Below are 23,760 nucleotides of genomic sequence, written 5' to 3'. Positions count from 1 at the left end.
GGCTGATGGTTTAGAGCACAACCTAAAGAAAGGAACACCATCTCAGGAGGTATTGATTGAGCCCCTCCATCCATGTTTACCACCATCCTTCGAACCCCAGCTAATGTAAAAGAAAACAGAAGGAGAAGGAGGAGGGAGGAGAGGGAAGAGGAACCTGTTATACATCCTTTCTTCCCAGTAACGATGGACTGATTTACAACCACAGCTGCTCACTTTTCTGATTGTCTGTCCCTGAATTGGAGGCCCAGTCAAACACACCAGGGTGTACCGAGCATTTTTAAAAAGTTAATAAATGTTAATAAGTATTCAGGTTTTGCTAATCCTTCTATTCAATGTTGACTCACCACCTTGAGGAAATAAACACCAGATGTATCCTAACAATTCTGCTGCCTCAGTCTAAACTCACCAGTAAACCCTCTAGAAATGTATCTGCTCATCTCTAATATACTCTGGCTGTGTTGGTCCTTTGCTGCATGAGATGCAGATGGTCTGAGAACCAGTGTGACTTTGCGCAGGTCCTTCACTGGGCTTCATAATTCATTCTGAAGGAGGTAAAGTCAAGCAGCAGCTTCATACCCTCGTCACTGGTCCCTGAGGACCGTGAAGCTGCATGATATTAACTTGACTTATGCAGATAGTTACTGTGGAGAAAATCCCAGAGGGAATGAACTGACAGAAAATCAATCATCTACAGTACAGTCTGAGTGTGTGTTGCTATGTGTAAATTTGACAGCTGACCCTTGAGAATAATGCAGTATTATAACATACTTTGCCACACGAGAAAACATGTTGTTACGTACCTACACACCAGGACAACTGCAGTGTCATCTGGGTCATTTTTTCATTTTTTTTTCTTGATAAGATAAAACACACCTTTAATGGAGTAGCTTGATATTTTGAGAAGATTGATACCTGTACGCTATCTGTATGCTAAACATAAAGCTAGCAGCAGCAAGGGTTAGCTTAGCTTAGCATAAAGATGGAAAACAGAGAGAAATAGCTGACCTGGCTCTGTCTAAATGTAAAAAACAGAACCCGTAAAGCTCACTTATTAACATATTACACCTTTCAAGTATTTATTTTAGCTTTCACACTAGGGTCATACATTTATTAGCCTTAAAAATATGTTGTTTGAATTGACTCATGTGACATTTCTACCATGAAGTTGACATAAGTAACTGTTTATTGCTTTTAGAATAAAAATGATAATTCTTGTTATAACAATACTGATACAATATACTTAGTGCCCTAAAACAATTTATACATATGTCAGACATACTGTTAATTGCTAAGAACAGTAAAGAGAATAAACCACAAGGCAAAAAAGGAAAACATTCAGCTACCATTGATGGGGGATGCTGTTTCCCTGTAAAATGGTTAAAAAGGCTAGGCTTTCTATTGTGAAAAATACTTCAAACTTTGGATGTCAGATGTCAGATAACACATGACAAACAACTTAGAACTTAGTTAGTCTGTATGTTAAGCTAGGCTAAGCTAAGCGGAGCTATGCTAAGCGAAAGTAAGCTATGATGAGCAACAAATGTAGCTAGAGACACGAGAGTGGAGCAAAAGGCATGTCATCTTACAATGTTAACAAAAGTGAAAAAATATTTCTGCATCCACCCTGCGATTCAAACCCACTGCAAAGTTTAACGGGTTCTTCACTGGTTTGTGCTTCATCCTTCCACAAAGTTTCAAGAAAATCAGGCCAGCAGTTTTTCTGCAATACTGCTGACAATCAAACAAACATCACTGAAAATGTATAAGTGTACGCCAGTGCTTTGAACAGCATTTATACTAAATAAAACCAAATCTCTGACAAAACTTAAAGATGTTTCATGTTTACCACAATATTCAAGTTCAACGGCAGCAACTGTAAGTCATAAATGTTGAATGTGTGCAAACACTACCAAGAATAGTGTACAGGAGAGGGATGAAAACACAGATGCATAAAAACACAGTCTCGAAGTTGCAGATTTCATGAGGACCCGATGAATCATGACTGAGTCTTTCTTTTTAGGTATTTCAAGTTACCATGTGCAGGATCTGATGTAGATTTCTCTTGGCATCTTCCTCAGCCTACAGCCTTGAGAACAGAGCTGACCTGAGATTTGCCTGTTCTCGACTTATCATAAATGTCAATTCTTATGCGGACTCTAAAAAGAGCTGAAAAGATGAGGTATGACAATGTCTGAAATGACTAACTTATTTTTCACGCTCCTCTTCAGATCTATGAGAGATATGTTCAAGGTGAAAAGAGTTTTTTTCTTTGCACTGAAGACTCCAGAGACTAACTGCCCTATTATTGTTATAGTGCAATTTTCAGGGGAAAAAAACAATATGTTATTTAATTGAACAAAAGAAATAATCACACATAAAATGACTTGACTGACTGCAAGGCTGCTTTTCCAGTGATCTCAGTGTACAGCTGATTTCAAGCCTTGTTGACAGTGTGATGAAAACATCACTGTGAGCCATATGAACACGCTGCTCTTTCCACTCCACAGTGGCGGCATCCTCCTGCTTCCGCCTCTTACTGTGTCCTATCAGAGGTTGATCTGCCCAGAGACAGCACGAACAAACCAGTCCAGGGGGGTAACCGTGTCTCCGTCACTGCTTAGGCAGCTATCCAGAGACATACAGTACATGCACACACAGGGAGATACGAGGAACGAGAGAGTGATGGGGCCAGCAGGCAGAGAGAGAGAGAGACGAGAGGGGAGGGAGGCTGAGTGAAAGAGCTGGCTGAAGGGAAAATATATAGAAGAGTGGACACTACAAGAAAATGCCTCTTGCTTTCAGAGCCAAAACACACTCTTAACATCCTATTTCTGCTTGGGCCCTGCAGACAGCAAAGAGACGCATGCAGGTTTTTCAGAAAAATGTACTGTGCAAATAGTAAGAGAAAAAACTGCAGAGCACCAGCTGTGGATTCAGGTTTTTTTTCTCTGAATTAAGAAGACAAAGACACTATGAGGAATTTTTAAACACATCTTTGTCTGCATACTAGATCCATAGTGCTGTATTTCCAGAGCTGAACTGAATAAGTCACTTGCTTACTTGATTAGTCAATTAACTAAAAATCATTTGGCATTTATTTTAATTTGAATGCGCAATATGTAAGTTCTGCCACTAGGGGTCTCTCTCACATTAAAACTATAACAAAAGACAGACAAAGACATGGTACCTGAGGAAGCATGGGATCATGTCATACTGTGTGACGAAATTAATACCAATCTCATCTCAATCTCATCAATCTCATAAGGCTAGAGGCAGCAGGGGTTGGCTTAGCTTAGTTGGAAGTAGGGGAAACAGCTAGCCTGGCTCCGTCTAAAGTAAAATAAATAAATAAATGAATAAATAAATACAACGACCACAACATCTAAAGATCACTAACTAAGATGTTGTGTTCGTGACTCCGGGGATTCACCACTCCCGGCTGAGAACATGTTTGTCTTTACACTAAACTAAGCTGATGGACTTACACAGACATGAGAGTGGTATCAAACTTCTACAGAACACTTTTGGTATAATGTTAGTAAACAACTTGACTTGACTTAAATATATACCATAGGTCTGGTGTATAGATATTTTAAAGCATATATTATAGCTTTAAGTCATTTTTCAAGCAAGAATGATGAAAATACAAGAGGGACAATTTGCAGAAATTAATCTCTTTGGGTTTTGGACTACTGGTTGAACAAAATAAGCTATTTGAAAATGCCATCTTGGGAAATTGAGAGTAATCAGTATACGAATTACTGATGAAAGTAATTGTTAGGCTGGAGATATACTTGCTTATAACTCCATGTATGCACATCTATGCATCTATACGCATCATGGCTGCCCCGCATATCCTGCGTCAATTTGAAGTGATGGTTGTGTGCGTCCTCAAAAAATTAACACTATGTTTATGCAAATGCAAATGTCAACATGATGTTAAACAGCAAATATATATAGCTGCAGCCCAAATGTCCCCTGGAGGATGTTGGTCTTGTGTTGTCTTTTCATTGTGGTTAATATTAAATACAGCCAGATACAAAACACAATGTCCAGAGTTTTGTACAGCAAGATCTACTGAGTCCATTATTATCGCAGCTGAAGCACTTGTGTCCCTTGTGGATTTTGTTTGCAGTCTCTCAGTTGTGTGTGTGTGTGTGTGTGTGTGTGTGTGTGTGTGTGTGTATGTGACAGAGAGAGAGAGAGAGAGAGAGAGAGAGAGAGAGAGAGAGTAGCACAGTCAGTACTCCAGTCAGTTATTCTCCACCAGCTGGGACTTGGACTGAGGGCAGATAACCAGTGCAAAGGGACATATGTGTCCTCACAGAACACATGCAAACACAGTACACAGGAACATGCATGCAAATCTGGCCGGCTTGTACATGCACATATGCACACACAATGTCATATACTTAGCAAATAAATGCACAAAGTGATTATTTTAAAATATATTATAGAGAAGTCAGCTTGTAGGGCACAAACAGAAATTAACACTGACTGGATGACAGAACAGAAGATGCTATTCTCAAATAGAAGAAAAAAATGCGTGGTCAGACTGTGTGATGGATTTTCTGTCTTTCATAAGAATAAACAACCAGGATGAGATAGTCAGGCTGTGCCACTCAGTCCCAGAAGCAATTCCAATTTCCATTTGCTGTTTCCCTGCCCTTTTGTATAATGCACCTCTCCTGAGCGCAGCCAGAGTGGACGTGATGTTATTGTACTGGCAGGTTTGCACTCTGCCTTTCACTTTCATATTCATGGAAGTGTTCGACAGACGGAGAGGAACCAGAATGATGTGGTTTTTTTTTTTGTGGAAGTAATATCACCTCCGGAAAATGTTCCCTCTTGCAAAGACAGAGAGACAGACAAACGGCCGGACAGACAGACAGGCAGGTAGAGAGGAAGAGAATAGACAGGATGCAGATGTTAACAGATGACAGATCACAGCAGAGAGCACTGCTGCTGTAAGAGCAGAGCAATAGCTGACATTTGTAGCGCTATGAAAAGAAAGTTTTACAACACAGGATTTACAAATGATACAAAGTATGTTAAATGACTACATGATCCACGCACAATACTAGTAGAGCCTCTTTGTTTCTATCTATATCAGTTACATCGATATCATGACTAGATATCATCTAGATTTTAGCCATTATTTTATCCTGATATGGTAAAGTGGTTGAAGGCAAAATGTACGTCAAAAAACTTGTGAATGTCGTGAGGCAGAGATGTCCTGTCCTACAAATAAGATTCTATAAACTTCATTTGGTACTGATTCCTGCCAAAAAAATCACCATAGTCATTTTAACATTCAATCAAAATAAGAATAACGATGTAAAAATGATCATTACCTTTAATTTAGCAAATCACATTGCAATTGCAGCGTCAGTCCAAGTGATCGCATTAAGATGTTTTTTTCAAAATCGTTCAACCCCAATATCCACATTAGTGATGAATATTTATCAAAAAACCTCATTGTGTTACAGGACCAGTGTGTTGCATTTAGTGGCATCTAGTGGTGAGGTTGTTGATTGCAACCTACCGAGGACCACGTCTCACCCTCCTCTTCCAAGCACACACCATAAACTGCTGTGGCTGCGAAACAGAGATGTCTCTATTTCAACATTAAAATGAAAAATTGATCAAAATGAGCTTTCTATTCCAAGAATGGAATCAAAAGGCAGAATCAATGATTCTCCCAAAATTTGTTTTTCTCTCCACCCAACCCCGACTACTTGTGGCATCTGGCACATGTCCAAAGAAAAACAAACAACACTTCAAAGACTATACAGCATGGCTTACCAACCGTTACATCACATGTGATACCACATAAACTATCTTTTAAAACCAGAATATGAAAATGTATAGTTGTTAGAATATAAAACCAATAATCTGTTGATCTCTACAAATAAAAACTTGGTAGTCTAACAATGACATAATGGTCACTTCCAAAAAAAAAAGAAGAACCGACTCAAACAGTGACCTTAACATCAAAAGTCTTGTTGCTAGTAGAAACATGGCTAATATCTCTCACTGTGCACTTTCCATCTCACCCCCCCGATCTCTCTCCTCCACAGCCAAAGTTTTTATGTCTCTCCCTCTCATCATATTCCCCCCATCATCCGCCACATCATCCAATAATCCATAAGTGCGAGACATCAGCTGGACAGTGCTCTGCTGCCGGCTGTATCAGGCTGTCTCCCCACTTTAAGTTTCTGCTGTAATCTGCACAAAGATCATTCCTATTCTGAATGCGAGTCAAAACAAAATACTCAACTCGTCAAGCAACGAAATAAAAGGACACTGGGAAGACTGTGGACGATGTAAATACATTACATAACTGTGTATGAATAATGTAATGTGGCGAGGGCTGCCAGTCATACAGGCACAGCATATGATGTTATCATGGTTTTTTAATTTGTCTATATGTGTGTTGAACGGTACAAGAAATATCCACTGATGGAGTGTAATTTTACATCTCTGACATGACGATGCTTTCAGTGATCTTATTTCTTGCATCCATCCTTTTATGATTTTTTTTTGTTTAGAAATATATTTTTATTGCTATTACTATTATTTCCAAATATTATTCTTAAGACTTATAGCCTATTTAAGACAGGATGTAATAGTTTACTCTGGATAATTTTTTTTCATGTTTTTTCATAAAAAACTCTGATTTCATGAATATGTAATGTTAGTCTTACAGTCTGGGATAAATGCAGCTTAGATTGCTCATGTTTCTGAGGTTCATTACTCTATCAGCTACATGTGAGTCAGAATCAACAAAGGTCTTAACTGTTTAAGCCTGAAAAGGATTAATGAAGGATAAATGAATTACTTCGCCTGGCGATATAATGAAGTAGGTAACCGATAGCCCTGATACCCTGATAATCCTTGACATAAAGAATGAGTGTACATCCTTTCTCATTTCAATTCAGAGGTAACAGATCATTTGGCTTTCATAACATTGATTTCACATTTTTCATTTCATTTTTAAAGTACCGATAAGAATAACAGACACTGTATAGGACTGCAATCAAGAATTATTTTGTTGATTAACAATAAATCTGGGAGGGATTTTGTCAGAATATGGGAGAAATACTAAATAATATGATAATACTTAACATTCATAAGTTTGTTTTTATTAGTGCATAATCACCTGAAAATAATAATTGATGTGTCTTTGTTATCTTAAATTGACTCTTTGTATCTAGAGAGGGAGAGGGAGTCCAGCATGTTGCACCACTGTGTTCCTATAGAAGCCCAGTACAGACAAACTAAATACTGCCTCTAGATGCGGCTGTTTGTGTTTTACACAAGTTTCTTGACACACTTGGAAGTGGAGAGTGAGACAAGGTGTTTGCAATCTGCAAGCTCACCGCTAGACACCACCAAATATTACACACTAGTCAATTGAACTGAATCATTTGGTCAATAAAACACCAGACAGCAGCGAAAAATTCCCATCACAATATCCCAAAGCCAAATATAATGTCATCAAATGTTTTCTCAGACCAACCGTCCAAAACTCATAAATGCTGAAAATTTTATAATATAAGATAATCGGCATGCAGATTGCAAACACCTCGTCTGACCCTACCCTTCGGTGGCCATGAAACTTGCACAAAATGCAAAAGACTGTATTGCTTAATTTGTCCTTTCTGGGCTACTGTAGACACAGGTGGCCTCCCTGCAAAACACCCACGCCCTCGGTAGGTGAATAGTTCATTCTAACATAACAGTTCTTACTTTCAGGTGATTACACACTGTTGAAAACATACTTATGAATATTATAGTCCATTTTCCGCCAATAACTGTTACAAACTGGACCTTTAAATGGCTTGCAGGATAAATAAACTGTAAAATCAATAGTTGCCGATATGATTTTTTCTGTTGATTTACAAATCAATTTAGGGCTGCAACTAATGATTATTTTCAAAGCTGACTAATTGGCCAATTATTTTCTCCGTTAACTGATTCATAGTTATTTGTTTTAAATGTCAGAAAACTGTGAAAACTCTCGATCACTGTTTCTCAATAACAAAACCAGAAAACATTCACATTTAAGACGCTGAAATCTGAGAATTATGAATTTTTCTTAAAAAAAAAAATACTCAGAGTATCAGAGTAGTTCTAGTTAGATTAATAATAGATTAATAATCATTGCAACTCTAAATTAGAGATGACACTGTTCATTATTCCTTGCCTGTCTCACACACACACATAAACAAAAACACACCCTTCAGCTCCTCCTTCTCTTGGTCCTTTGGCTCCAGAGCATCTCCATAAGCGACCTTGAGCTGTGAAGCCCTGTCAGCATCCACTTCTTGCTGCTATATGCATGTAATGTATGAACACGGCCGGCATTCATTATTCAGGCTGGACCACACAGCACTTTTCTTCACTTTAAATCTCTGGAATGTGGACTTGAAAAGTTATCAACAGCACCGTGTTTTGGTGCAGGATTAAATGTAATCTAAGAACCTGCACCTTCATAGCACATTCTTTAGGCCTGTAGAAATCCTTATCTTCAGATCGATGGACAATGGAGTCACCTCACAAACTGTAGTGGACAAGTGTGAAGATCCAATTACTGAGCATTTCTGAGAAAGAATATATAACTTGGCAAAGAACCAAAAAGGCAGAGAGTCCCAGAAGAGTTGCCTAAAAGTACTGACTGTTGCTATGCACATAAAGGGAAGGAACCTCGAAACAATGAAACACAATGGTGTGGGATGTTATTGTGTAGCAAGAGTCCTGAGCTTGCAATGTGTCTTCTACTGTTGCCTGCATAGAAACAGCATCAATTATTCACTCTTTATCATTATAATCTATTTATACAAGGTGAATTCTATTATCACTGGAGGAATACTCTGTTATGCGCCCTCCAATAGGAGAAGTTTCAACTAAATTAAATTTAAGTGATTAAACTAATTTTGCTCTGGACCCTGGAGAGCACATTACGACCCCTGCTGGCTCACACACCCCACTTTGACTCCTCTGGATGGTCACAGATACACACAGAGTGGATATTAACACAAAAAACACCTTCATCAGGCATGTTAGTGTTAGGTGGTGGACTCTGGACACCCTGCCGGGGCGGTGCAGCTCATCACATCTGACTGACTGCAGTGCGTTTGGTTCTGTGTGTGTGTGTGTGTGTGTGTGTGTGTGTGTGTGTGTGTGTGTGTGTGTGTGTGTGAATAAAGCAGGTCCCCCTACCTCCTGTAATTGTTCCAACTCCTTCCTGAGAGTCTCCTGCTCGCTCTCCAGCTCCACATACTTCTGCTTCAGCGCCTGGTTCTCCTCCAGCACGACCAGACCGCACTCCGCAGCCCGGATCTTCTCCCGGTTCGCCTCGGCCAGCTCCTGGGTGAGCCGCTCCAGCTCGGCCCGGTACTGATCCACCGACTCCCCGCATCCTCCATCGGCGGCCATCGCCCCTCTCTGCGTGTCCCCCTGTCGGTCTGCGGATCCCACCGTGTCTCCACCGCTGTGGACAGAGCCGCGGAGGCGGGCGGAGGCTGAGAGATGCTCAATATCCGCCCCCTTCTCCTGACACGGCCAGTGCAGGCAGGATGTGGAAATATAAACATATAAAGAATATTTACATTTACCTGACGGTGTTGTCAACAGCACCTGACAGCAGGTAGATCACACTGAAGACACCTTAGCGCCCGACACAGAGAGAAACCTTGCGATTTAAAATCAGGTCAGTGTTGCCTCCAGTGTGACACTCAGCAAAACATCATTTCTGCTTATTCATGGGTGCGAGGGCGCCACCTGTCTGCTGCTTTCAGGCATAGCATCCAATAACTCCCACTCCGTCCATGCAAACTATAGGTTGCACGTCCCAAAATCAGAGCTGCAGCCTATCACATCCCATTTACCCCAGGAAGACTGACTGTTGCTACAGCTGCAGCAAATGGGGATCCTAATAAATGAAATTAAATTAATGTTTTCTAAGATATATGTTCTTTTACTCCTCCTTTTATCCTACTATTTCATGTAAATATCGCTGCGGTGAAAAAGGTCTACTGCTGAAACTCTGGTTCCCATGGGATGAGGGGACCTTAGAAAGACTGGGCTCTCCAACAATGTGTTTAATTAATCAAAGAAAAAAATGTGACATTTCTCCTTCCTTATTATGCATTTTTGGGAAAATAGTCATTAGCAATCTATAAAATATATATATATATATTTATTCTACATAGGCTCTAGTAGTAAACTAGTATAGTAGTTCTGCAGTAAAACTATATACTGTTAAAACTAATTATTAAATTACATTTTAAAAATATTATTTTCTTTGGCATTTTTGTCAAACACAAATATTCAATGTATTTTGTTCTGTAATATGTGGTTGTTAGCCAATGTCATGTGTCTATTTTGGCTTGTGATGTGACAATATACTAATATGATAGCTAGTTCAGGCACAAAATCTGTCATATTAAACTCTAAAGTCCAACACATTGTTAGTCAAATCTGCTTAATGTTTTGTGTGTTTGTGTGTGTGCTTCAGAACTAATAGCTAGTTTGCACTAGGGCCCATCATAATAACTTGCACTGGAGTCTGTTGTAACTATATAATGCCACTATGCATAGGCATAAATAAATCACTTCTCACTGGGTGATTTAGTGAAAGAATTGCTTTCACTTTGAATACATTTTTTACACAATAGAGTATGTCAAATAAAGTTAAGTCAGTGTTATTTACATTGCCTTATACCATAAATCACAAATTTGCCAATGAAGTGGCTTCACAGTCTGTACAGTATACAACACCCTCAGCTGAAGATGTGACAGGAAAAGGGGAGGCAGAGTGATGGAATGACATGCAGCAAACGGCCCGAGGCAGGAGTTGAACCCACAGCCGCTGCAGAGGACTCACAGCCTTAGTTCATGGGGTGAACGCTGTACCAACTGAGCTACAAGGCCACCAAAAAAAGACCCATTAACATTGAGAAGTCTGCCTGCAGGCCTCAGTGCTGTTAATGTTTGTATGTAATGCCCACCTTCCTTTTTGTACTTCTGATAAAATTAACAAAATCTCAAAGGATGGGCACTATCATTTTCTCTCTTATAGACCCCTTTCACTGCAAACACTGACCTGTGATAGCAGGAAGAGTGCGTTAAAGCATGCACTTGTTGATTACAACTAAATGGCATGCATCTATGACTAATATTATTAGTTACATTTGTGTTTGACAAACCAAGATGTCAGTTATAATGCATGTTTTTACAATCATGTAAAAGTGTATCAAATGTGAATTTCCCTCAAGAGTTGGTGGAGACCAAAGACAGAGCTAGAAGAGAGGGAATATTGGACTTAAAGAGCTGAAATGATAATGTTGCTCCATGACTGCTTGATGTGCCAATAAATAATAAAGTTTGCCATATCAACTTCAAAGGTGATGATAGATTAACACTTGGTTCACAGCTTGTTGCTGCCCTCAAGTGGATAAAAAAAATCTGTTATTGGAGCCATTTTAACATAAAGGTACATGAAGCAAAAAGAAGAAAACTGCTGAGGCTGTATGAATTTCAAACATCTCATTCATCCACCAGGTGTGTCAACTTTCTGTCAGAATATAGCATTAGAAATCCATCTGTATGTAACTGACATTTCCTCATAGTCATTATTAAATACCAGTCTAAATGCATTACTGACTACTAGAGACACTGATGTTATATTAATTATACAGAAAATATTCAAAAAGAATATTAAGCTTCTGCTGATGTGTTTTACTGTCATGGAATCATCATGTTCCTCATACACAATAGTCCTGTCAAAGAGGGTTTTTCTTATGGTCTCAAAGCCAGTCCTGAGCTTAACCAGGAGGACAGACAGCTGAAAAAAAGCACAAGACAAGCAGCATTGACCAGTCCCTTCAATAACTGTTTGTAGATAGATTTATGGCACTTTTGACAACAACGTTAGTGATGTTGCAATGTCACTATCAGAGTAAATACTTCAATCATTTAAACATTTACAACAGTGACAACTAACGTAAGGTCTTTTTCATGTCATGAAAATCATTTTTGCGGTAAAACCTTTTTTAAACCTTAACCCTTTTTATGAAAAGATCATATTACAAAATCACAGAACATATGATCTAAAGGAGAATTATCTCATCTGTTCATCTGATGCTAATAGATGCCAATTTGTAAAAGCAAAAATAGCAAAACCTACACTAGGACAAAATTACAATTACACAAAAGTGGTAGAGCTTTTTTGTTTGATGCTCTCCACCAACTAGTTTTGTCCTTTTTAACCCTGCCTCTGCAGCCAGGAGTGAGATAAAGTATCTCACAGATGCAATAAAAGAGGATATGACCGGGGTGAAAAGTTTAACCACACTCGGAGGCTTGTTAAGTTTAATCAGTTTATGGTGTTGATAGTGAAGGCGATGCTGTCTTATCTGTCTTATAATTGATAATTATTTGAAAAATGGCCTATGTAACACTTCTTGGAAAGGAGAGGTGGGAGTAGGTCATGTCCGTGTCACAGCTTTTTCATGGATGGATATCAGTGTTACAAGAGGTGTATTTCAATATGAATGGAAGCAACAGAAGCATTTGGACTACAAGTACTTATATTATGACAGGGAGGGTTGTGAGATACATTTACAGTAGCCTAACATGTAATATTGGTTTAAAAAAATATAAAGATGAATAAAAAGATCCATACACACATGTATTTTTCATTATCTACACATACAGTGTATAGGGTTTACACTTTAAGCTGGTATTTCCCCTTTGACCATATTCAACAAGTTCTCTAAAGTCTTGAGCTGACCTGCCAGTAACCCCGACTTATGAGGCCAAATTAAGATAAGGAGAGGTTGTCAGAGAGTCAAACAGATGAACACTTTATGGGCGCGTTGTATCTTATCTCTGACAAGGAAGTGTGGTGTCATGAAAAAATTAAAATGCTCTACTGCACAATAACACAGAACAAATACAGCTCTCTACCAAGAAGCAAGCTGCAGTACCGAGTGTCCTCAAACCTTGATCAGTACAAATAGGCTAAATCAGTGCAGACGCTGTGATAAACAAGGTCTTTTATTACAAAGAAAGTCAGCTTGTTGTTTTCAGTAGCCAGCCAGGATATTCATTTTGAATGTCAACTTTATTGGAAAATGAAAAGAAAGAAAGAAAGGTTCAGTTGATAACACGCAAACTTTATTTCAGGTTGACAACACAGTATATACAACACATTTTGACAACTGACCCTTCCTACGTCCCGCCCTTTTTTTGCTCTTTTGTTAAGCAAGCTTGGTGTTACCTCAATCTAGTGTGCTCTGCTCACCTATGTTGAAGAAAAACAAATTTTGAAAATGGTTAAAAGATGTTGAAGAACCTGCAAAAAAAAAAAAGAAAAAGAAAAAGAAAAGGCATATCTTATGTTAGCTAGTTAGTTAGTGATTTGCTAAACACTTGCTAACTCGCTAGCTATCAATTGATGTAGATTAGTCAAGTTAGCTGGTGCATTTTTACTTACTTATAGCTACTACAATGAGTTTTTAACTGGTTATGAAACAGTATCAGTTTTTTACTGATGCCTCTATATGACTTACATGAGTTAATGAGACCTGCAAGAAGAGCGTCTATTTCTGTTTAGCTGTTCTTACACAACAGTTTGTTCTGACCAAGTAATCTGATTGGACAAGAGGCATTCCATGAGTGTCTATATAGAGTACAACATCACCAGGACTTTTAACTATATGTATCACTCCACTTTTCATTAACATTACAGTGACTAACAGACAGAGACCACAGAGACAGGAAGAGTCAGGAGACGTCTTCTATATGATTTAGGGCTTATTACTGTGGGATTGCTGTCATACTTTTAAATTTGACAAAGTGAGTGGAGTTGAAAGCACAGGAGTTTAAACAGCTTTTGTTCCGTTGATCAGGGAAAATACCCACGCCCACATCCATATGTGGTTGCACAGATATATACATGGCTCATACAGATAAATTATACAATTGCTTCCTGAGCAGATTTCACAATCAGTAGATAGGTTCATTAGTAGTTAAGCTTTTGAAATCAAAGTCAGATATCTGCTACCATAAAAACCTGTGGTTGGTACGTTTGCTTTCAGACCACAAACAAACTGGACCAGCCTGTTTGGAAGCAGACTGAGTCCAACCTTTTAAAGCGGTCTCTGTCCATTTGTTTGGTCTGCTTCTAAAAGTAAAAATAAAGAAGAGTGAGCTGAATTCAGCCCTGAGGCAGGTTTGTGGATCCATTAACAGAGCTCTACTGCAGAAATGTAAACACAAAGTAGTTACCAAGCTAATGTTAATGTGCAGGAACATGTTTATGTGTGGTTAGGCAACGGCCCAGTTCCCATCCAGTTGCGGAATTATTTGTGTTGGCGGATATTCAGCCCAACAACACTCCCTCTCATGTGATATTGCTTAATTAATGCCTGCCACCGGGTCGGAGTCTCCTTGAAATCAGATGGAACAAACGGGCAAAGCACAATGGCCATTTAAAAAAAGCAGGGTGATATTTTTATAGATCATTTTATTGATTGATTATATGTGTTTATTATGGTGGAAACACTAGCGCTGTTGTCCACACTGGCTTCAAAAATAAACAAAATATTTAAGTTCTTTCTAGTAGCTTTAATGTCAATATATGTAGCTACAAGTCCCACAGTAATATCTTTGAACCATCATCAAAATTTGTTTTTCATTTCAACATCTGCAAACTCATAAGTAGCCTACAGGGAATAGGAAAGGAGAAAGCTCACCACGGTACCAAAAAAGGGGAACTTAGGACGGGTCAATTAAAGCTAAATCATCAAACACTTATCATAACTTACAGATTACAGTCTCAGTATGATCTTTCTGTAGTATGAAAAGGTGCTATCTGTCTGTCCCCAGTGGGTCAAAATACAGAGTCCTGTGATCTGTGGAATGTGTGTAAGTCAGGAAGGCGGGCGTTGAAGTCGCTCTGAGGAACAGCCTTGATTGAAGGGGTTTAGGTAAGCAGCACGGCAGCCAGCATGCTGCCTGCAGCGGGGGCTTCTGTAAGAGCTGGGAGAGGAGAGTACACACTCATGAGAGATTATCCAAGAAACAACACAGCAGTCGATCATTTAACCTGTGACAGTCATGCAGTGTGATCAGTTTTGATTAGATACTGCACCAGTCTATTTTCCAGTATCACATTATGTGGCTGAATGTTTGAAAAAACTTCCGTTGCAACACAAAAAAATCAGCTTTCTTTTTTTTTATTTCATCAGTGAGGATTTGATTATGGACACTACTTGTCATTCTTACAGGACTACTACTACTGTCTACTTTTTCAAATGTAATTTTAATGTATTTTATTTTTTTGATGTTTTGTTATTAACTGTTTAAAGGCATAATATGCAACATTTTCTTATTTTCTCATTATTTTGCTGTGCTCTGGACACTTTTCCAACCCAAAACATCCTTGTTTGACATACTGGGAATAAGACTGAACAATCTACACCTACTTTCTTTATTATTTGCAAGTGTTGCATTTAATGTATGAAACATGCTATAAGGGACAAAAATGGAGATGGAAAAATATATAGTGCATCTGTACTATGTATTTTTATTTAAAAAAACAAATGTAGTCTTGTGTTACCTCATAATAAAGCAGCGGATGACTGGTTGACTGTATGTGCTGTTTATTCATCATCTCTATATCCTTCAGTGTTTCAGCCTTCCTCCATTTGGCTCTGCGGTTCTGGAACCAAATCTGAAGCACAAACAGAACACCTCATATAAATTTATATAATATATACTTGAAATGTAGTCATATACTGTATGTGTAGCAGAGGAAAGAAGGACCTGTTTTGTTATCACTTCTCTTGGAGGACAAATCATACACACTCAAATTCAATGGGTTAAATGTTTTTTGTTTTTTGTTTTTTTTACCTAGTGTTAGTGTAATTTTATTTAATCTTATTGTTCTTTATCGGAACAAAAAAGCCTTGTTCTTTTTTTAAAAAGTGATTATTAGACAACAAGCTCAAAAGTCACAAATGGTTGTTAGTTAGTTAGTCACATTCAAAATGGCAAAAGAATAGAAGTATTACTAACAATCAGTAACAAATTCAGTTCCAGTTCACAACCATATTTTAGTGTAACACTTGGTGAAAACAACTCATGGACTCGTGTAGTTTTCTAACGATCAGCACTGGGTAAAGTTAAACCATGACTCATTTTGGTGCTGTATTGACACACATTGGGTCCATATTGCCCAAGTGTGTTTTTTGTGTGTAAATCAATGAATCATCAGTGTTGTTAGTGCACACTATTATATGTCATTTATCATTTGGGAGGTGATGCCTTACGTAAGAGGCTGTCCAAAGACCATTACTACTGTTCCATTGAAGACCACATAGTACTATCAATCTAACATTCACTGAATTGTTAAAAATCTTTACACTGTTTGATTCATTGATTCCTTTAAAATTTAAAAGAAAAGTCAGCAATAAATCAGTTGCAAAAAAGGCTTTGCTTGATCAGAGTTTGGGTAACACTTCATAAAACCATCATGAATTAATAGTACATTAATAATTAATTAAGCTTTTGTTAATAATTATTTCACAGTGAACAAACAATATATAGCGCTTGTTAATTATTACAAAATGATTTGTGAACCTAATCATTACACAGAGAGATGGACCGGATGTTTAACACTTTGGTTGATGGCAAATGGTTGATAAATACTCTGTAGTGCATCTATGAACATTATTTGGTTGGCCATTATGAAGTTGCAACTTATATAATAATAATAAAGGGTTAATAAAGTGTTACCAGTGTTTGTTGGATTTACCAGGTTTAATCATAAATGATGACGTAGGTTTGACAAGGAAATCAAATTTGTTACTGTTGTGCATATTTGAATTTTATCAAATTAGAGTCACAGTTAATATCACCTCACTTTAATATGCTTAATATTATAATATCCAACATTTAAACAAATCTAACATGATGTTTGCTCTTGGTAAAATCAAGCAAACAGAAAATATCACTCATGGACACCCGTGCAAACTGTAGAAGTAAAAGTCAAACCAGCAGTTAATGATCACAAATGATGATCAGCGTGTCTGGTGTGTCCCACCTGTATTCGTCCCTCAGTGAGGTGCAGGTGAGAGGCTAACTGCTCTCTGGTGTTGACGTCTGGGTAGTGACTCTGCTGGAAGACTTTCTCCAGCTCCTGCACCTGGGCCGGTGTGAAAGTGACCCTCGTCTGCCTCTTTTTCCTCTGACCTGTAAACAAATGATTGTCACTGACATCGTCCTCCTCATCATCCTCATTTAAACATGAACATGTGGCTGAGTTGTTCTTGATCCCTCTTTCTTGCATTTCATAAATCAGAGTACTCACTCATGCAGTGTGTGGTGGCTTTTGGAGACTCTGATCTGATCTGTGGAGTTTCTATTGACAGAGAGCAAATTCCAAAATTAATAGGAATATTTTTGTAATCAATTAAAATTATGATGAAGCACTTGGGAGAGGTCTAAAGAGTTTTAACACTTACCTGAACATGAGAGCTGGTTAGATATTCTGGTGTTCTCCTTGATAACAGACCAGTTACGGTGACCTCTTTTCTCTTTTCTGACACATGTGGGCCTCCTCAGTATTTCTTCAATCGAATGGGATAATTTTTTCTGTGCTTGAGATTCCCTTTCTTCACCCATGTAGGACTCTTTCTCTGTATTTCCTCTATTCCATATTTCCAGCAGTTTATCACCCGCCATCAGCACCTTGGTCATCAGATATCTTTTTATAGTTCTTCTGTTCTCTGGTATATTTGTCGCCTCTCCACTCTGTAAGATGAGGAAGGTACAGTCAGGTTGTCCTCCCTCTGCTGTCAGCCCGTGTTTGACCTGTATCACATGGTCATTATTAGGGAGGAGCAACTGGCACATTGTGACTGGATACTTCTAGGAAAATTACACAATCAGCATCCATTGATGTCAAAGTTTTTTTTTTCTTTCATTGTCCCTTAAGAACTTTTAATTTATGGCATGCTCATTGTAAATGTGTTATTGACATTATTATCTCCTCTTATCACACACCATTTAATAGAACTGAGCTGTAACAATTAGTCTGAGGTTTCACTGCTTTCAGTGAAACCAGCATGAAAACAAATTCTGCGGCCAAGCTCAAACAAAATCTGTGTGGTTCTGTAGTTGTACTAGTTATTATCACCTAGATAACATTAAGCTATCATACATACTTAAAATTTTGCCTCTCTTTTTTATCACCAGAGTTACTGGAAGGCTAAACTTTATCACCTTGGCCTCACAATGCCCTCTCACACCTTAGTTCACCTTTCAGAAACACCGAGAACACAAGATAATGGGAGATAATGTCTTATGTGTTTAGTATGTCTCCATCTAGTGGTGGTGGTTCTTCAGGGCATTCATTTTGGACCCCTTCCCTGACTGTAAGATTGTAACAATACTGTGTCTTCCTGTACATCGTGTCACAGATCAGACGTTGTTTGTGCTACCAGATATTTTGAAATTTCATAGCAGGAAAAGCACAGGTATATTTTTACAGCAGCCATATTGATATGAAATAAGAACATAAAGTCTGGTTTAATTTAGTGTAGCAGAGCCTTTTTCAGTGAGCCCAATCGCCAAACAGACTCTATTTGACCTGAATGGACTGTGACTTTAATTAGTGTCACTGATAATACGTGAGTTTAGCCCACAATTTCAGGTCAAAATCTACCTTGCAAGGCAGCTGGATTCACAAGATCCAAATTGAATCCATCTTGCTAGGAGATGTGCAGCTTCCGTCCAGCTGGCAGCTACAGTCGTGGTTTTAGGTGTGACAACAGCGAGACGCATCCATGCAGGCGACTCGTCTTCAACAAACAGTGGCGGCTCTCGGGGAGGTTAGCGTAGATACTTCGATAGGATCAGATATATCAGAACTGGAGAGTTTTTCTTCATTGAAAGAAGAGCAAAGGACAGCACTGACGAGTTTGATCTGATTGGTTTAAGTGAGCCCATGTTAAATGTGACAGCCAAGTGTTTTTTGAAAGTGCCTGCCCTTTCCCAAACAGTTTCTAAGGACAACTTCCACGGTGGTTCTGTGTAACAAACCATCTGGTGTGTCATGTTATGTCAAAATGGCTGCTGTGAAAAATGTCTATATTGTGCATTTTATTATTAGTTACTGCTAATAATAATATTAGTCACACCTGTGCTTTTCCTGCTACAGGAAGTCAAAATATTTGCTGCGTAAAAAGTTGTTTGCATGTGCAAGGTGTTTTTTAAAAACTGTATATGATACCAAATCACCCTGAGAAAATAGGCTACAGATGAGGAAAAAGGATCTTTTTAGGTTCAGCATAGCAATACGTAAAGGCAGAGGAAACAGGATATGTTACAGTGTTATAGTAGGCGAAGCACAAGTGTAAACAATAACATTAATAATGGCTGAATTCCATTTAGCTGCTTCAGTTTTAGGGTCTGGGTCTTGTGCATGAAAATAGCCCCAATGACATAGTGAGAATCATTATATCAGATTTTAGAAAACTTCTCCAGAGCCAGGGTGAATATACTGCCCATGTAGTATACTCAACCTTCATGTGTAAAATAACTGAAGTACACCTTTAATATATCAACATCACAAAGGTACAAAGTTTTTATATCCTAACTTTACTGACAAATGTTAACTGCACTGTCTTAATGTAGGTACATCTCTTAAATGTTAATCTCTGTTTATTGTTTATTGTATTAAACAGTGGTGAAATACTGATTATGAAACATTTGCTAAAATAGTTATGAACACACTAAATTATATTTTAGATTAAATTATAGTCAAACTTGTATAAAAGGACAGGTGAGAACACATAAACCTAAGGATGCCAAAGGTTTTTACATTACTGGTGTTGATCATGAAAAGCATTTTCAGAGATGTTGATGAACCATATATCTTCTGTAGCTTCTCCTAAATACCTGGGAGGGGAAGTTGAGGCGAACAGTATTCAGTTCGTTGCATTCTACAAGCTCACCACCAGATGGCACTAAATCCTTTACACTCTTCTTTCAATAAAAGAACTAACGTGACAGCCAGGTCACAGGCACATGTGTAGGGCATGAACAGAAATTGTTTATGCTGATAAAATCAGTGTCAAGCTGAGATGAATGGTTTAAACAGTCACTTACATCTGTATGAACAAGCATCTGGAGCAAAACTACACTATGACCAAACAGATGAAGTCTGTGAGAGTAATAGACAAATTATTATCATTCAGTTAAAACAAGAAATTAAAATACTTGTCTGACCACAACAATGAGACTGTGGTGAATGAAACTGGGAGAACACAACTGTTTGAAATTAAAGATGAAATGCAGAGTTGGGAAAACAGAAACAACAACCAGGAAAGTTACCAAACAAGTATACTAATGCATAAAAGCAAGGAATAAGGGGGGCTGTATGCTACAGTTTGGTGTCAGAAAAAATTTCTGCCACCATCTCCAGAAATCCTCTCGGGGTTAAAGATTTCTGCACACAGAGAGGAGAGAGCCAGACGTGGCCCTGATTATAAATGGCTTTATGGAGATTTTATTGTACAGCATCAACATCTACAGACCGTCTCCTAAACATAAGGATTTTTAGAATGATTAACGATTTTAATTTAACTGACAACACAGTACTGAGGTGATAAAAGTGTGAGCATTAGAGAAGTTTGGTGGCTTATTTCTGTTAATAGACTGCAGAGTTGTTATATAACTACAAAAGAATGTCCCATGATTTATTAGGATGCTGAAAAAGAGCAACGCCTCTTGATGGCTTCACACATGCTTGCTGACTTAAGAAGAATGAGAGAGGGATTAAAAATCAAAAACCTCATTGACACAAGCTGGATCTTTGACCCGAGGGACCTTAATGAGCTGAAGGGGACAGAGCCATACTGACGTCTGAGAGTCACTGAACTCTCTGCACACAGCACTTAATAGGCTATCTACTCATTTTTTATTTATTTATGTGTGTCTTTTCAAAAAATGAAAGTTTTCTAACAATAAATTAAAACAAAACAAAACAAACAAAAAAAAAACAATGAATAAATGAATATACTCCAATCAAAGGGAGGCAGCTAAGCAATAAAAGGTTCGCTTTCTGTTACATACAAATGTGGAAACAAAGCTTAATCTTATTGCAAGTAATTATGGAAAGCACTCCGTTGCACTTTTATTACAATAAAAAGAGTCAAGGGATGCAATGAGACTCTGGGTCAGATGAAACCACATTCTGGGAACCAAAATATTTTGATTTAGGCAGTTTTTATGAATGATATTATAGTCTCCCATGTTGCCTCTCCTCGAGCGATGTAGCATTCAGCAGAAAGAATAACGACTTCATTGTCATGAAGTCAAATGATCTGTTGTTATGTCAAAATAAACTTAAAGTGAAATTGTTGTAAAATTGAAGTTAGTATATTTTTTTTAAGTCATGAAAATAAAATTGCCGTTTTCAACAAATTTAATCAGTCATCTTAATCTTATGTTCTGCTTTTTAGGGTGATTTTGTAACATGTGTTAGGGGACTTCAGATGAAAAATAACCTCTTGGCACTCTGGCATATTTTTTAATGTGTATTGTCCCTGTTATATAAACCAATAAATTAGTAAATAAATCATAACTAAAATATTGATTTTTGTGCTCCAGTATTCCAAAGATTCCAATATAGATTTTATCCAATTGTCACATACAGGAACTGAAAACTAATTTTGAGAAAGAGAAAATCTGTGCTTGATTTTTCAGTAGCTTTAAATTCATATTTAAATTTTACAATAGACCTTTAAATGAACAGGAATTCCATTCTCTCCTTTAATTTCAACACATGCAGCACATTATTCTGTAAACCAATCCCTGTCCATTCAGTGACTGATTGCTCACCGCCGCTCACCCAATTTAATTATGGAGCAGTCAAAGTCTGTGGCTTAATATCATCATGTGCCTCTGACGCATAAACTCAGACGTGAGCGTCCAGTGACATGGTCAACAAAAGGTTGTGATTTGGCAATGACAAGGAGATCTTTGGCTATGCTTTGGTGATTAGACGCACATTCACAAAGATGATTCGTGTTAAGGTAGTCAGAGCTTTCATGAGAAAATGAGCAGATGACAAAAATGGCTTAGCTGATTTTTTACTCCCCGTTCGACCACAGGCTGTGAGGACACAATACATTTAATGAAATAGCTCACAATCATATTTGTAAAACGACTGTGGCTTAATTCAGCCTTCATAAAGTCATTACACTGGAGAACACAACAGAATACTGGTGCCAGTCTCAAGCCTTTGCTACCTGACATGTGATTGATCCTTATTGCATGCAGTCAGTCACATGCACACAGAGCAGAAGACCTCATGATGTCTCTAGCGCTGCTTCTCTCTGTGCTTTGCGAGTTTCATGTGAGCTCAATTTCCTTTAACTATTCTATTTGGTGAATTTTCAAGCTCCTGCTAATCCAGGACAGTCAAGACAAGAGCTTTCTCACACCATTCTGCAATTTAATTTTTTTTAAATTCTGTACAGTAGTTACAGGATCATTACAGGATAATTATCTTTTTCAGTTTCAATTTCGTACAGTATGAGGGTCTCATATGCAGGTTATTTGAAAGTTTTCTGACAGAATTTTAGCTGTGCTAACTGCACAGCTCCAGAAATAACAACGTTGCTTGGTTGGCTTGTTGGTCCATTACTTTGGTCAAGACTAAAATATATTGACTTTTAGATGGATTGCCATGAAACTTTTATTCTGAAACACCAATAGTCCAAAAATGTTGCATTAGACTGAAATCCTACATGACAGACAGCCTGCAGTTGGCTTAGGGTTAATTGTCACATCTCTGGTAAAAATCATGATTTTATTCCAACATTGGTATAAGGGCAGAAAGACAGTCTATTAGGGGCAAAAATCTTAACTAATTACTGTGGGGAGTATGTATTTTCAATGGGACTTCAGAGCAATGTCCGTTTGTTTTCAGGCTACAAGCTGTCTGCAAAATGGGCTTTCAGTCCAGTGGGCCATTTTTTGGACTACTGAGCTGTCAGAACAGTGGCATGACAAAGTGACGCTTCGCTGAGGTGGACATTTGTGGTTTTTCAGAGAAAGGCCTTGACAATGATTGACCTAACACAGTACACAGATAATTCCGTCCCCACCATGGTGAACTTCAGGGACCTTTTCATCTAGCGTCACCATCATGTCCGCTACTTTGTTTTGCAGATGTTTGTTTTGCAGATGTTTTATAGATTTGTGTTTAATGCTAATTAGCAAATAATGGCATATTAATACACTAAACTAAGATACCCACTTAACATTAGCATGTTAGCATGCTGATGTTAGCATTTAGCTCAGTCTCACAGGGCTCATAGATGTATAAAGAAAACCTTGGATATGATGTCGTTGCTGACACTTCCTCCCTCCAGTTTTACCCAGTGGCCACTTGCAGTAATGCAGACATAAATTCTCTTGCGACAAGGCATTTTCCCCATAGATCACCATATAAAAGAGACGTCTGTGAAACTGTTGACAGGACATCTGGCATCTCAATCAATTTTTTTAAAAATATGACTTTTTCCATCATGAATTTTTGAGTCATGGAGGATTTATATTTGTAAAACCTGCAGGCGAGGCCAATAGAAGAATTTTGTATGCTCTATTTCTTGAATGAGTTCTACAATTAGGGAAAGTGTTGTGCAAAAATATGTTCATTTCTTAAGTATGCAGAAG

The 23,760-nt window shown here is 38.1% G+C and overlaps 2 protein-coding genes across 7 annotated transcripts in view; both read right to left on the bottom strand.

Annotated features, from left to right (window-relative positions):
• bicd1a (bicaudal D homolog 1a) overlaps positions 1-9,744 on the bottom strand; it is a 45,689-nt gene extending 35,945 nt beyond the window's left edge. For 3 of the 6 annotated variants that reach the window (XM_084734235.1, XM_084734237.1, XM_084734236.1), the window contains exon 1: positions 9,226-9,742. In XM_084734235.1, coding sequence (XP_084590361.1) covers positions 9,226-9,441 — 216 coding nt within the window. In that variant the 5' untranslated portion in view covers positions 9,442-9,742. Of the gene's footprint in view, positions 1-9,225 lie in introns of all 6 variants that reach the window. The other 3 variants (XM_084734239.1, XM_084734238.1, XM_084734234.1) reach the window with 2 other exon arrangements.
• Positions 9,745-13,163: 3,419 nt separating this feature from the next.
• On the bottom strand, positions 13,164-17,876 carry LOC146316145 (ALX homeobox protein 1-like). The gene is made up of 5 exons (XM_084735073.1): positions 17,538-17,876; positions 17,384-17,434; positions 17,117-17,265; positions 15,632-15,745; positions 13,164-15,051 (listed from the first exon to the last, which is right to left on the bottom strand). The coding sequence occupies exons 1-5, from the start codon at positions 17,770-17,772 to the stop codon at positions 14,881-14,883; spliced, it is 720 nt and encodes a 239-aa protein (XP_084591199.1). The 5' UTR covers positions 17,773-17,876; the 3' UTR covers positions 13,164-14,880.
• Between the last annotated feature and the right edge of the window lie 5,884 nt (positions 17,877-23,760).

Source organism: Lutjanus erythropterus, chromosome 13 (assembly GCF_056507025.1).
Source record: "Lutjanus erythropterus isolate fLutEry1 chromosome 13, fLutEry1.hap2, whole genome shotgun sequence".
NCBI lineage: Eukaryota > Metazoa > Chordata > Actinopteri > Lutjaniformes > Lutjanidae > Lutjanus > Lutjanus erythropterus.
The sequence above is the reverse complement of the archived record's forward strand: the minus strand, read 5'-3'. Positions and strand labels throughout refer to the sequence as shown.